This window comes from Suillus clintonianus (assembly GCF_016758775.1).
Source record: "Suillus clintonianus strain FC179 chromosome Unknown DEU56scaffold_199, whole genome shotgun sequence".
In the NCBI taxonomy this organism is placed as follows: domain Eukaryota; kingdom Fungi; phylum Basidiomycota; class Agaricomycetes; order Boletales; family Suillaceae; genus Suillus; species Suillus clintonianus.
The window spans coordinates 1-12,792 of NW_024539423.1; the positions used below are offsets into that span (position 1 = coordinate 1).

General features: G+C 49.1%; 3 protein-coding genes across 3 annotated transcripts; all 3 read right to left on the reverse strand.

Moving 5' to 3' along the window:
* Nucleotides 1-14: 14 nt before the first annotated feature.
* Nucleotides 15-3,498, reverse strand: DEU56DRAFT_936200 (uncharacterized protein; the record flags this gene model as incomplete). Its single annotated transcript, XM_041358814.1, has 9 exons — nt 15-322; nt 423-797; nt 849-1,238; nt 1,293-1,661; nt 1,719-1,935; nt 1,991-2,188; nt 2,240-2,971; nt 3,022-3,200; nt 3,297-3,498. Coding segments are annotated over 9 exons (2,970 nt in total), but the record flags the coding sequence as incomplete, so codon positions are not given.
* A 3,419-nt stretch (nt 3,499-6,917) lies between these two features.
* On the reverse strand, nt 6,918-9,629 carry DEU56DRAFT_215924 (cytochrome P450). The gene is made up of 14 exons (XM_041345110.1): nt 9,130-9,629; nt 8,950-9,079; nt 8,715-8,903; nt 8,513-8,664; nt 8,344-8,459; nt 8,161-8,290; nt 8,092-8,105; nt 7,854-8,043; nt 7,747-7,803; nt 7,674-7,698; nt 7,489-7,625; nt 7,297-7,429; nt 7,122-7,242; nt 6,918-7,062 (listed from the first exon to the last, which is right to left on the reverse strand). The coding sequence occupies exons 1-13, from the start codon at nt 9,338-9,340 to the stop codon at nt 7,158-7,160; spliced, it is 1,569 nt and encodes a 522-aa protein (XP_041200915.1). The 5' UTR covers nt 9,341-9,629; the 3' UTR covers nt 6,918-7,062; nt 7,122-7,157.
* Nucleotides 9,630-10,745: 1,116 nt separating this feature from the next.
* DEU56DRAFT_936215 (uncharacterized protein) lies at nt 10,746-12,684 on the reverse strand (the record flags this gene model as incomplete). The annotated part of the gene is made up of 6 exons (XM_041358815.1): nt 10,746-10,857; nt 10,911-11,089; nt 11,145-11,288; nt 11,342-11,539; nt 11,598-11,630; nt 11,683-12,684. 6 exons carry the CDS (start codon nt 12,682-12,684, stop codon nt 10,746-10,748), a joined length of 1,668 nt encoding a protein of 555 aa, XP_041200916.1.
* Nucleotides 12,685-12,792: the final 108 nt, after the last annotated feature.

Sequence of the window (12,792 nt, forward strand, 5' to 3'; positions counted from 1 at the left end):
ACTACTACCGGTGAGGGGCGATGAACAGGTAAGACCCAAATGTCTTTGTCCCAAAAGGACGTCCACGAAGTATTTCGCCACAGTATCTCATCCGACGCATTGTACCGGATACGAGGGAGATCGTGCGTGGATAGAATAGCACAAGGCCGGGCACGTGAGTTCATCCGTATCTCAGAGTATAGCAGTGCGGCGCAGCCATTGATACACGTATCATTCAGGCAAGCAGTAGGCTGTGCCAGGAAGGACTGATCCCTTGAGTCAAATACTTGGAGAGGAAAACCATCTTGGGCAGGTCGCACCCGAGTCGGGGGAGGGCCCGAGGCTGGTACAATGATATTTTCTTCTGGGCGAGGAACTTTGAAAGGATCTGTACGAAGATTCTATGACATTTGATGAGTGTGGGTCACTTGAGAGATGGGAACATACCTCTGGCAGTTCCCAGCTAATCGTGAATTCAGGTTGTTCCACGCCTTCGTCATCTTCGTCGTCAGTAACGGTGCCTTCGGGGAAAATGTCCACGAGCGCCGCTTCTTCAATGGCTTCTTCAAATGCAGGTGCATTATATTCATCAGTGTCATCCTCGGGAGATGGATCAGCGAGTGCCAACGAGGTCGGTACTAGCCTGTAGATGACATCCTCTGATGGTCCCTTGCTCCCACAAAGTGTGATTGCAAGATTGACTGCCGCTGTGGCATTGCTGTCGAAGCGGACAGAAGACGCAAGCGGGGTAACCCATTTAGTTTGCAGCTGAAGGATATGATCCCGACGTTGCTGCAAGGGGAATGTGAATGTGTAGTCTTCTAGGATTAGCGCCGATCATAAATATACTAGTATATAGAATTACTTACTTGCGGGAGAGCGTAGGGCAAGTTCCAAGGCAGCCAGCTCATCTCCGAACCACCGACAAAGGTTATCTGCCTCGAGTCCAAGACGGCGCTGTTCTTCGTGGCATCGCTCTCGTTTGAGCAACGCTCGTATACCATCTCTGACGTCAGCATCTTCCATCCAACGGGGGACATCTCCTACGGATGGAGTGATCCATACATCCTCCATCAACGTCTGATCATTTCGAAGGTCAGCGAGTTTGGTAGGCAGAGCAGCAGGGAGAGGGACACCCCAAGACGGGTCGTAGAGCTTCTCGAGACGCTCGCAGTATGAATTAAATTTGCGAATCGCAGTCATCAAAGCAGGCTGGCGCTTCGCGATGGCTTTGCGTGTGTGCTGATGAAGCTTTGTGCCTGGTTCAATGTGTCAGAATTCTAATGCGGCAACATAGAAGTATTACACATTACCGAGTGCCTGATTTGCACCGCCGACTGCACGGTCAAGCCTATCCCACTCAAAAAAGCTGCCTATGGCACGCTTGCGGATATTTATTTTCAGGTCGCGGGCCATGAGTAGCGTTCGGACAAAATCTAAGTCGACACCTTGCAACTCTGGAAACCTGTCATGGACATTAAGGGAGGAATACAATACCTCGACCTTGTTCATCAATCGGTCATGGCTGCGGTCGAGGCTGTCTAGAGCGTCTAGTGTTTCCTCGGTAGCTGAACCCTTCTCTACCACAGCGCGCGTGGCTTGCAAAGCCCTATCTGAAGCATCTAGATCAGACTGTAGAGCAAGAACGACATCGAGCTCCTTCTTCAGTCGTGCAGGAGCATCTGGAGATCGCGATATGAGATGTTAGTTATGATTTTGAGCGACTAAAACAGACGTACGGGCACGAATGGAGAGTTGCGACTTCTTTTGATCCTCCCACTGGGCCTGGAGGTCGTCAGTTTCGATGCCACATTTATTCAGCACTTCTTTGGCCGCTGCGCCCTGAGCATTAACGCCACGTTTGAGCCGCCGCTTGATCCAGTCGCCGAGATCTACTCGCATTTCCATACCAATGGCAGCAGCTTGTCGGTCTATCAACCAAAGGCGCCTCTGTCGCTGTGTAGTGCATTATTGTTAATGAAAAATCATCTGTATACTGCTGACCACTTACCGACGATGAACGTTGAATTCCGATCAACTTGACAAACCTTGACCAAAGCCTCTCTGTACCCTCGCCGTCGGATAGACCAAGGCCAGTGCTCATCCGAGGGTTGTATTCGAGTTGACATGCCCACTCATGGCCGTAGGCGTGCATGGCAGTGGTCGCAAATCGAAGACGCGAAGTCACATGATCAGGTAGAATATCATACTACATAATGATATATCAGATTGAGATGGGATCGAGTAAAGAATCACTTACCTGAGATAGTGAGCGGGAGAGGACGCAGCCAACGTCGTAGAGCGTGATGACAGTGGCTTCCTGCGGTAACAGGGAAAAAAGATGCTCAATCAACGCTACCGCGTACTTCTGTTGCTCGCCAGGAGAGTCGATATTAGCAAATAAGAGTGGGACATCATGACGGCAAATGAGGGCCATGATGCCCGTGTCATCAAAAGAATCCATGGCGGCCTTTTGCTTCTTGCCGTCTGCGGCTTCGTATGAATGTTCACATTGATCGATGGCTTCATCTGGGACTACACGAGTGCGAATCTTGGGGGCACGCTTACGTTTCGAGACGATCCGCCGTCCAACTTCGTCAACCTGGGCCTTCGGAAGGAAATATGAGGGTTCATAGAAGTGGGGGCAATCACCCGCAGATCGGCGATGACGATGATGGAAGTTCCCATCTGTTGCAACGTGGATATCTCCGCCATCGCTAAGTGGCCTGCCGAAGAGGGCACCTCCAAAACATGCTGGGCAACGCTGCACGAGAATAGAAGCGCATTTTCCTTGAAGTAGGGAGGTTTTGGAGGGTGTGGGGGTCAAAATGCTTGCATCCTCTTTACGTTGCGATCTCCGAGCCTCGTACACCCGATCTCGACAGATTTGTACCGTAGCTTCAGTCTGTTGTTCGACCTGAATTTGCAATATGTCATACCATTGAACGGCTTGGCCAAGGCCACGTCGAAATGGTTCTTGAATGGCTTGGCCCTATAGTGTGATGAGTTAGGATAGAAAAAGGCCGATAAATCGAAACTTACATCTGCATTAGTCATTTGAAAACCTCTGCGGGAATAATGAGTCTTGAGAGCAGAGGCGAGAGCGTGGACAGCATCACATGAGCGCTCGAATAAGGCGCGATAGAATGCAAGGAGATCGACAGAAACTGCCATACGTGGTTGGGATGGCGCAGTAGGGAAAAGTCCGTGGTGAATAAGGACTTGCGCAAGCGTGGAACATTTGCAGGCCAATACATCGATGTTATTGAAACCTGCAATTGTCAGCTGGAGCGGCACATAATGAATAAACTACTTACGGTCGAAAAAGAGGCAAACAATGGAGAAACGTCGTTGTGAACAAGCATGGCTTGCGCAGGCAGATATGACGGGATGGGTTTCTGTGAGAGGGTGCCCGTGTGTTCGTGCAGAATACTTGAGGTGAGCATCGACCAAGGTGGGGATAAGTACTTTCCAAGCACTATAGAGATTGTTTGCCATCTTGTCTGGCAAGATACGGCGCCCGGTATCCTCGTGGACCACAGCTGTAGAGCAAGGTACTTGTTGGTCAAGCTGGCCTATGTCGGTCATGTCGTAGTCGGCCTCATCGTAAGTATAAGTCGCAGCATCATCAATGTTCGTTGGGGCATCAGATTGAACAGCCGTAGAACTAGAACCGGGGGAGTCAGTATTTAATACTTGAGGGTTCATTAGGGCGGCCATTTGCGCGAGGAGGCGCTCGCGTTTAGGACCAATGCCTGGAATATGAACAAGGGATTGGGTTTTTTTCGCATTTCGAGCTTTCTTGGGGCTAACATAGTGGTGCCCTAGCCCTGTAGATGTTGGCTGATTGCCACGCGCAGAGCGGGCGGGAGCCATGATGAAGGTGGCAGCGTAGAGGGAAAAGACAAGAGGAAAAGGACTTAGCAAGTAAACCAGAAGGTCTACTAAGTAATCTGGCGGGTGCGCCATGGACCCTACCCAGATGCTCGGACAGGATGTCGACGAGGATGAATGTAGGTGTTTCAGAGGTCCAGAAGATCCAGGAAGCGCCACGACGATCCAGGGAGGTCCCGCAGAGCAAGGAAGGGAGTTTTGGTAGGTTCTATTTTTAGAACATCCGGGAGGTTGGGTCTGAGAGATGGGGTTGTACCTAACATAATAATACGGTCTCACAGACCTTTATTGATACCGAAAACTGATGCCTGAGGTGCATCAAAGGGATTGTGAGGTTGAACAGAGCGCACTGCATTCGTGCGAGAAGAGAAGGGAATGAGTTTGCGAAGGCGAAGGAAAATAGGTTGCTGCGGGTCGATTGTAGGTGGAGGTCTCTGCGTCATAGGTATGACAGGTATTGGTGGTCTGCGGTGCACGGCAGGGCGATGAAGAGTTGCATGAGACTGCAACAATAGCAATGAATGAGTGGTGTAATGAGTAAAAAATGAGATGCGCACATTTAGCAGATCATTGAGGGTTCGTGCACTTGTCTGTAAGGGAATATCAGCATACAGACAATAGATGATCGCGGGGAATGCGTACACGGGCCTGAGCAAGGACTTCGGGTGGAGTGTTGCAAATGTAGATATTGGAATCATCATCAGTGAATGTCGTGTAAGCAAACTGGCACGAGTCGGGTGAGAGGACAAGGGTGCGAGGATTTCGAACATCAAAGGAAGCGAGGAGTTGGCGGGACTCGAAGGCCCAGAGTTTGATGGTGTGGTCGGATGAAGAGCTGGCGAGGAGAGTGCAGTCAAATGAAAGTGTTAGACCGCCAATGACGTCAGTGTGTCCTTCAAAGGGAGTTCCAACAGTCTTCAGCGTCAACGCGTCGAACTCGTAGATTGTCCTGGGATAGTCGATCGTGAAGCTGAATGCGGCTAAGACGTTTTTGTTTTTGTTTGTCCAGAAAATTGGCGGACATGCGATTAGTCCGACCGATTTCCCTATGCTCACATCCAATTTTTGATTTTGGACATCCCAGACCTCAAGGCACTGCCCAAAATATGACTTGATTGCGAGCTTCTTTGAATCCGTTGAGAATCGAACGGCACCCACCCAATCAACGCTCTTGAATGGACCAGCGACAAGTTTGCCGGTCTCCAAGTTCCATATCCGCGCTGTCTCATCCCAGGACCCGCTCGCCAGCAGCTTGCTGTCCGCAGAGATATCAATGCATCTGACTTGATCTGAATGGCCTTCGAGTGTTTTCACAATCCCTGTCTCAACCTCGCAGGCTTTCAGCTCCACATCAGTGTCACCAGTGACAACCCATCGACCATCCCTTGATACTGCCACTGCCACTATATCCTCCTCGCAAATTCCTCGCCCTTCCTCAACCTGCTTACCCACCTTCAGATCCCATTGCCGAACGGTCTCGTCCCCAGATAAGCTGATCATTCGCTGGCCGTCCGGGAAATAGGATATGGATGAAACCCACCCTACGTGACCCTTCAAAGTCGTTGCCGGTTTCAGAATCGATTTCGTGACGGCTGCCTTTGTCGACGTGGAAGCCATGCCTGCGTCTCCACGAGTGAAACTGTTAAGCGGGGGCAAGGTGTTCTTTGGGTGTGTTTGAAGGACTTGTTGTGAGCTCTCCTCATGTGCTGTGGGCCTGATATTGGTCATTTTGAAGATTTCCCAGCTTGCTCGAGAGTGCTTTGCCTCTAGTATAGATGATCGTCAGTTCATCTACGCTGGAACTTCAGATGAGAGTTGATGTTACCAAGACGCTAGCAATGATAGAGAGGGAGGGATTTTACACCGTGAGTACAGCTGTCGTCCTTGCAAAGATACGCTATTTCTTAAATATCCTTGCTTTCAACTCACAACCTCTCACAGTCATGACCGAGGTTCCTGTGCTAGAGCGTCAATCTCGTTTCTATTTCCTACCCGCCAGTGTTGCTGGCCCAAAATGTTTGATATGCTGTAGTATTACTAATTGCAGTTTCGCTTTGGACGCGAGCGGACCCATGATCAACATGATGATGATGAAACTCTCAGAGATATTCAGTAATACGACGCCATTTATTCTCGCACCCCGTCTTATCATCAGCATTCGGGACTCGCATATCCAGCATGACTGCGTGTATGTCAGTACGCCGTTCGCAGATTGTGTATGGTGGACTTCGCCGGTAAAATTTGAGCGCTGAGCAGTAGGAGGTGGTCTCTAACGTTTCGTTGACTTGGTGTGCTGGTGCGTCTTGCGAGAGAGAGCGTACAATGCAGGCACAGCTGAGAGAGTAGGTGGGTTAATTGAAGATCGTCGGATGCCTTCCGCGCCTATATGCGCAAAAATCCTACTTTATTGCATGCGTTGACTGCAATGGTCGGTCTGCACATGATGGGCGCGATCCATTCGCGTCTATCCATTCTTGATTTCCATGTCTTGTAGCTCATACGTGCGTGCCTCTTATCGGCCATCTCACGTATTTATAACTCTACTTCCACTTGACTTCCACGTGCACCACCTAATTCTATTTCTGATCCCTCCTGACCATCCCTTGAACAGAGTTTTTATAGTTGTCTCCACTCGCGTATTTTCGCTTGCTCTGGCTCAGATTCCGTCTCCTAGTGTTCCGCCTTCTTGTACTTGGAGCGGTGTTAGGTTCAATTTCACCGGATTGGTAGCAAGGGTTGCCTGCCTTATAATTAATCCTAAACCCAAAGCGCGACGTCATGACGTATTTCTCGCTCGAATAACTTGATACAGCACAGATGATCACGATTCACCGCCCACAACGTTCCTTTCATGAGCTAGATAATCGACATGGCTCATTGCAGGTGGACCAACGTTGATGAAGTGTAGGCACGAAATCCATGACCCTGTCATGACCCTTTCGGCGGTAAGATAGGACCGATAGGTAGTACTGTTCTGACTATTACCCTGGTTCAAAGACCAAGTTTTGCTGACATATGATTTTTGGGCGACCTGACAGTTAGACCTGAAGGGCCGGGATGTCTTTCGGCAGGGGTTTAGGATTGGCACTGGGGAAGAATTCGACATAGAGACGCGATATTTGACTAATGTACACTACTGGGAAAAAATGTTAGTTTCAAATACAAGTACACAGAATGCGCGAATTGGGCCTGTGACAAAAAGACTATGTAAGTTGACTAGTTGGCAGTCACCCCAAGTCGGAACATACAAGAGGACGATAGATGGGTCTTTCATCATATACATATTACGCTCCCGTTCGTAAAACATCCACAAGTCCTGAATGGACATGAGAACGTGGCGAAATACTGCAGGGGAAGGTCGTAACGGAACTACAATGGTGGAACTATCAGTAGCGGATGCAATGACACAAGAAAACCAAGTACCGAGCGAGTCCTGTCGTGAATTGGGGGGTGAAGTCGATCACATTGCCTTGGTCATCTCTGGCAGAAGAAAAGTCCACCGTGGCCAACATGGTCACAATGGCGGACCACAGAGAGGCATCGGAAGCATATCGGCCTGATCAAATAATGTATTGGCTCATCACAGGTTACACGGAATAAAATAGCTGAACCCACCTGGACATCCACGCCGGCCTAATCCAAACACATATTCCGCAGGGTCATCATCAGTCAAAACACCATTGACGTCCAAGAATCTCTCTGGTATAAAGCTAGATGCTTCGGGGTACCGCTTTTCATCCCGTGAAACGCCCCTGCAATATAACGTCAGCATCTCGACAGCTGAAGAGAATCAGTCTGACCATATGTTGTATATAACAGTCGCCCCTGATGTGATGTTATCAGCGATGTGTTCATTAGATGAAAAGAGTGGACCTTTTGGGATGAAGAAGCCATCGTATGTGTCATCACTCGATGTAGCATGCGGTATGCCTATGATATCATTTTCAGTAAAGACGAGATCACTCGGCGGGGAAGAATACCAAGGGGTGCAACGGGATGCCATCGGAAAGTCTCCCGCAGAACTGATTCGACATATGGTAGTGATGCTCTGTCCTCGAACGCAGGTAAGCGATCTCTTCCGATCACTGAGTCGATCTCTGCCTGTGCACGTCTCTGAACATCTGGATATAATACCATGGCGAGAGCAAAAATCATCAAGACCGACGTAGTCTGTGAAAAGGGTGAGCAGGAGACAACATGAGTTGGACATTAGCTGACCGTCTCATATGAACCTGCATAGATATTTATCAAGGAATGGCATAATGCCCTTGTCAAAAGGTGACGAACCAACGATAGCAGTAGTAGCTGCTTTCTTCAAGGAACTCTCAAACAATGGTCCGGATGCCTGATCTTGCTTCTCCATTCGTTGAAGATTTTCTGCCACCATGGAACACTTGCCAAGAACCGAGTTTTCGGCCTTGGCATGCACAGAATCAATGACTAATGTCTTTAAAAACAAAAGATGCCCACCATATGCTGCTGTGTATATCGAAACGACGTCTCCGTCATTTCAGTCATGCGATTAATCGAAATTTGAGCATCGCGTTTGATCGAGGATCCCCAACACCAGTCAGGTAACCTCAGTACTGCATGAGGACACGGGATGTCAAGTCTTTCTCATCACTAAGAGCGAGCTTACAAAAAGGGAAGAGTTCGAGCAAGAGGGCTCTCTCTGGGGTCACCACCTTGATTCCAATTTCTACTGCCTTTTCCAGAATTCGAATCAGAGGATCATCACGAGCACTGGGCTGGTAGTCGTATACAACCGACATCGCCACAGAGGACGAAAATCTGTGAACAGCATTAATAATCGTTCGGTATTTACGAACGCATTGGCTGACGTTGCGAAGTGAGTATGATAATGTTGAGAGTCATCAATTAGGTTGACGATCATCTCACGAGCCCGTCTCATCTGCATCGGGCGAAACTTGACTGCAGAGTCAGGACGAAAGGTTTGGTGGAAGATTCGTCGGCAAAGACGCCATTCGTCGCCATAAGGTGCGAATGCAAAGACGACCGACCAACCAAATCTGGCTGCACGTCAGAATGATTGAATTGAATAATAGGAAAACGCACGGCTCCACTGTTGCTATAGTTGGTCGATCAGAGTAGATTCGAGAACGCTTATCCAGTAAGGCTTCTGCAACACGCTGAGAATTGATCACTACGACTTCCTGGCCGAGAAGTCGCACGAAGACCACATCTCCTGATAGAATGATTTGCACCGTATATGCACCATACTATCTGTTCACGTACCATAAGCAGCGCGCCATTCCGTATAAGTCAACCAGGGCTCCTTGGCGTTAAGAGACAAAACGTTCCCTAACAGTGGGAGCGGCACTGGTCCAGGAGGGAGGGAAGGTTTGTTTTGTTTGTTCTCGATAAACCGCCTGAGTGCGGTGATGACAACAAGGGACACGGGTAAGACAACGAGGATAGTAAGGCGACCATCAACTGAAGGAAACATGGTTAGAGCAATGCGTAGGTAGATATCCTACGCATGAAACAGACCTTATAACTTCACGAAGATCCGCTTATCTCGCTCTATACCTGGTGTCTGTGGAGTGAGATTCGGAACAAGACTGAAGAGGTGATAAAGATAAATTCAGTATTGTAGCCGAGAAAGAGACATCATCGGGTCAGAGTGTCAGATTCCTAATATAAGCTGTCCACCAATGTCAGCTCTACATCTATGTGAGCTCAATGAGTAGGTCCCCATGCGAACTGAAGAGGTGAAGTCGATCACCACAATGGCAGACCTCTACTTGGCGCTCCAGGTCGGTGTCTCCGGCATCGCAAGCAATTGAAAATGTATGACAGCCAGACTGACTTGTATCATCATGAGGTATGAATGATACATGCGCAAGATGTCGCAGTCCAAGGCTAACCCCGAAAGATGATGCACGTGTAGTCTCGGTGATCTGCATTTCCTCCGAGCCACTCATGCAAGCCGGTGCCATCCCGTTCAGAAGGGACCATATGTCTGTGAAATCCAAGAGATCCGTCGGGCTGGTCACTGAACCTAGTACCCATGGCCAAAGATAATACTCGTGCAGATTTCGTGGAAAATTGCATGAGTGAGAAAATGTACAACACACCCAAGGCCGGGACCACGGCGTCGAGGTTTCTGCACTTGCGCCAATATTAGCGTAGAGTTTTGCTTCATTAACAACAGATACCCGAGTACTCAACAGCATCTGCTTCGAGTTTGATCACCTGCAGGCTGCATGGACTCGGAGTCCTGCTTAGATACGGCATCTCTGATGATTCCTTGGTCCGAATATGTCAATAAAAAGCCAGGAAGAGGAAGAGGTTTGATGGCCAGGAAGAGCAAGACAGTAAGGTGCTCGATTGAACTCCGCTGCGCTGACGTGTGTAAGATGATCAGACTAGAATCTCAGGTTGAATGTGATGAAGTTTCGGGTCAGAAATGATGTTCTCTCGCTAATTTGATTGACCCGAATGCATGCATCGGAAAGGTTCTGCTCGTCCAGACGACGTCATCGATATGATCCGAATTTGGAGAAATTCATCCCCCCAAGGACGCGGAATCTCCCCCACCCAGGCTACCCTCCGGAAAACCTCCAGTGGATGTGCACTAGTGGTAAATGTCTTGCCAGACCATGGGAAAGCAGCCTGCTCCTCCCGACGATGCCAATATCCACGCATGTCCCAAACACGAAGGTGGTCCTTCCTGTAGACAGGTTCGTAGAGCAAGTTGTGGTCCCACGGCCTTCAAGATACTCCAGACTCCAAGTTTACACACCATCTTTCCTGTTCTGAACAATGGTTCTACACAGAAGGGCAAGTAACATAATGTCAAAAAGCTACAGGTACAACGCGAAACTCAACTGGTGAAATGCTCGACGGATTTACGAAGACTGTCCCTCTATGTGTTCATCAATTACTGTAAGGCGAGATGGTCCAGCCTCTGGCTGTGACTGGCTAGCCATTACTTTCATTTCAATTTCTTCGTACTGGACCCTAAAAGACTGGCATCAGCGAAATAATTTAATGAGCAAATAGGTGGATTATACCTGGGAGGAGACACAGCGACTCGATTGAGAATGTCTTCCTGCTCCTCTTCTTCGTCGTCCTCAGGATCGTCATCATATACTGGCCGTGGAACCTGCTTCTTCTCCTTTTTCTGGAACCAGCTCAGGCAGAATAAGAGAACAAACGGCCGATTTCCGTCGTCCACACCAACAGCGTCGCCCTAGCAAATGACGCAGTCAGATCTCACGAACTAACTGGAATAGCAGAAAACGAACATAGGTAGCTTGTCCGAGAGGAACGTCGACGACTTTTGCAGGTTTTCGTTTCCGTTCGCGTGCCTTTTGCTTCCCCTTGAAGGGAGTTGATGGAGGGCTTTCTGCATGAAGGCGATTGGACGGTAAGGGTAACGTAGCAGGAAACTACAGTACGAGTGTTGAGTCAACAGCAAACGAAGCAAGAAACAAAGACATACATCTAGAGGACCGCGAGACTGGGAATTATTCCGAACAGGAGGAATCGCGTTCATGCGAGAAGAGAAGGGAAGAAGTTTGCGGAGGCGAAGGAAAATGGGTTGCTGTGGGTCTATTGTGGGCGGAGATTCCTGCACCACAGGTATGACAGGTATTGATGGTCTGCGGCGCATGGCAGGATGACGACGAGCTGCATCAGACTGCAACAATAGCGATGGATGAGTGGTGCAATGAGTTTAAAAAAAACGAGATGCGCACATTTAGGATATCATTGAGGGTTCGTGCCCTGGTCTGTAAGGGAATATCAGCAAACGGACAATAGATGTTTACGGGGAATGCTTACCCCGGCCAAAGCAAGGACGTCGGATGGAGTGTTACATATATAGATCTTGTAGGAGTCACTGTGAGTGTATGTTGTGTAAGCTAATTGGCGCGAGTCGGGTGAGAGGACAAGGGTAAGGGGATCCTGAACGTCGAAGGAAGCGAGGAGTTGGCGGGACTGGTAAGCCCAGAGCTTGATGGTGTTGTCTTCAGCAGCACTGGCAAGGAGAGTGCCGTCAAATGAAAGTGCTAGACCTGTGATAAGTTGGGTGTGCCCTTCGAATGGAGTTCCGACAGTCTTTAGCGTCGACGCGTTGAACTCGTATATTGTTGTGGGGTTGTCTTCTGTGAAGCTGAATGCGGCTATGATGTTTTTGTCTTTGTTTGTCCAGAATACTGGTGTATATGTGAATGGTGGTCCACCGCCATATTTCCCTACTCTATCCGATTTCTGTGTTTGGATATCCCAGACCTCAAGGCACATTCCCGTATCTGACTTTATAGCGAGCTTCTTTGAATCCGTCGAGAATCCAACAGCGCCCACATAATCAACACTCTTGAATGGACCAGCCACCAGTTTGCCGGTGTCCAAGCTCCATATCCGCGCTGCCCAATCTTCTGACCCGCTCGCCAGCCATGTACTGTTTGCAGAGATATCAATGCAACTGATCCCCGCTAAGCGACCTTCGAATGTTAATGTTTTCACGATCCCTGTCTCAACATCATAGACTTTTAGCTCCGAAGTTGAACGATCGACATTTCCACTGGCAGTGATAACCCATCGACTATCCCTTGATACCGCCACTGCACATATCTCCCCCTCGCAAACACTCCGTACTTCCTTAATCTCCTTACCCGCCTTCAGATCCCATCGCCGAGCGGTCTTGTCCCAAGATCCGCTGATCATTCGCTGGCCGTCCGGAAAATAAGATATGGATTGAACCCTCTTTACGTGACCCTTCAAAGTCGTTGCCGGTTTCAGAATCGATTTCGTGACGGCTGCCTTTGTTGACGTGGAAGCCATGCCTGCGTCTCCGGAGTGAAACTGTTAAGTGGGGATAAAGTGTTCTTTGGACGTGTCTAAAGGACTTGTGGTGAGCTCTCGTGGGCTGTGGGCCCGATATTGGTCGTT

Bases quoted from the DNA above. Each gene is read 5' to 3' on its own strand.
- DEU56DRAFT_215924 (XM_041345110.1), bottom strand. From the start codon at position 9,340: ATGTTTCCTTCAGTTGATGGTCGCCTTACTATCCTCGTTGTCTTACCC. The intron at 8,460-8,512 runs GTAAGCTCGCTC...GTCCTCATGCAG, and splicing joins GCTCGAACTCTTCCCTTTTT to TACTGAGGTTACCTGACTGG. The intron at 8,291-8,343 runs GTGGGCATCTTT...GTGCATGCCAAG, and splicing joins GATATACACAGCAGCATATG to GCCGAAAACTCGGTTCTTGG.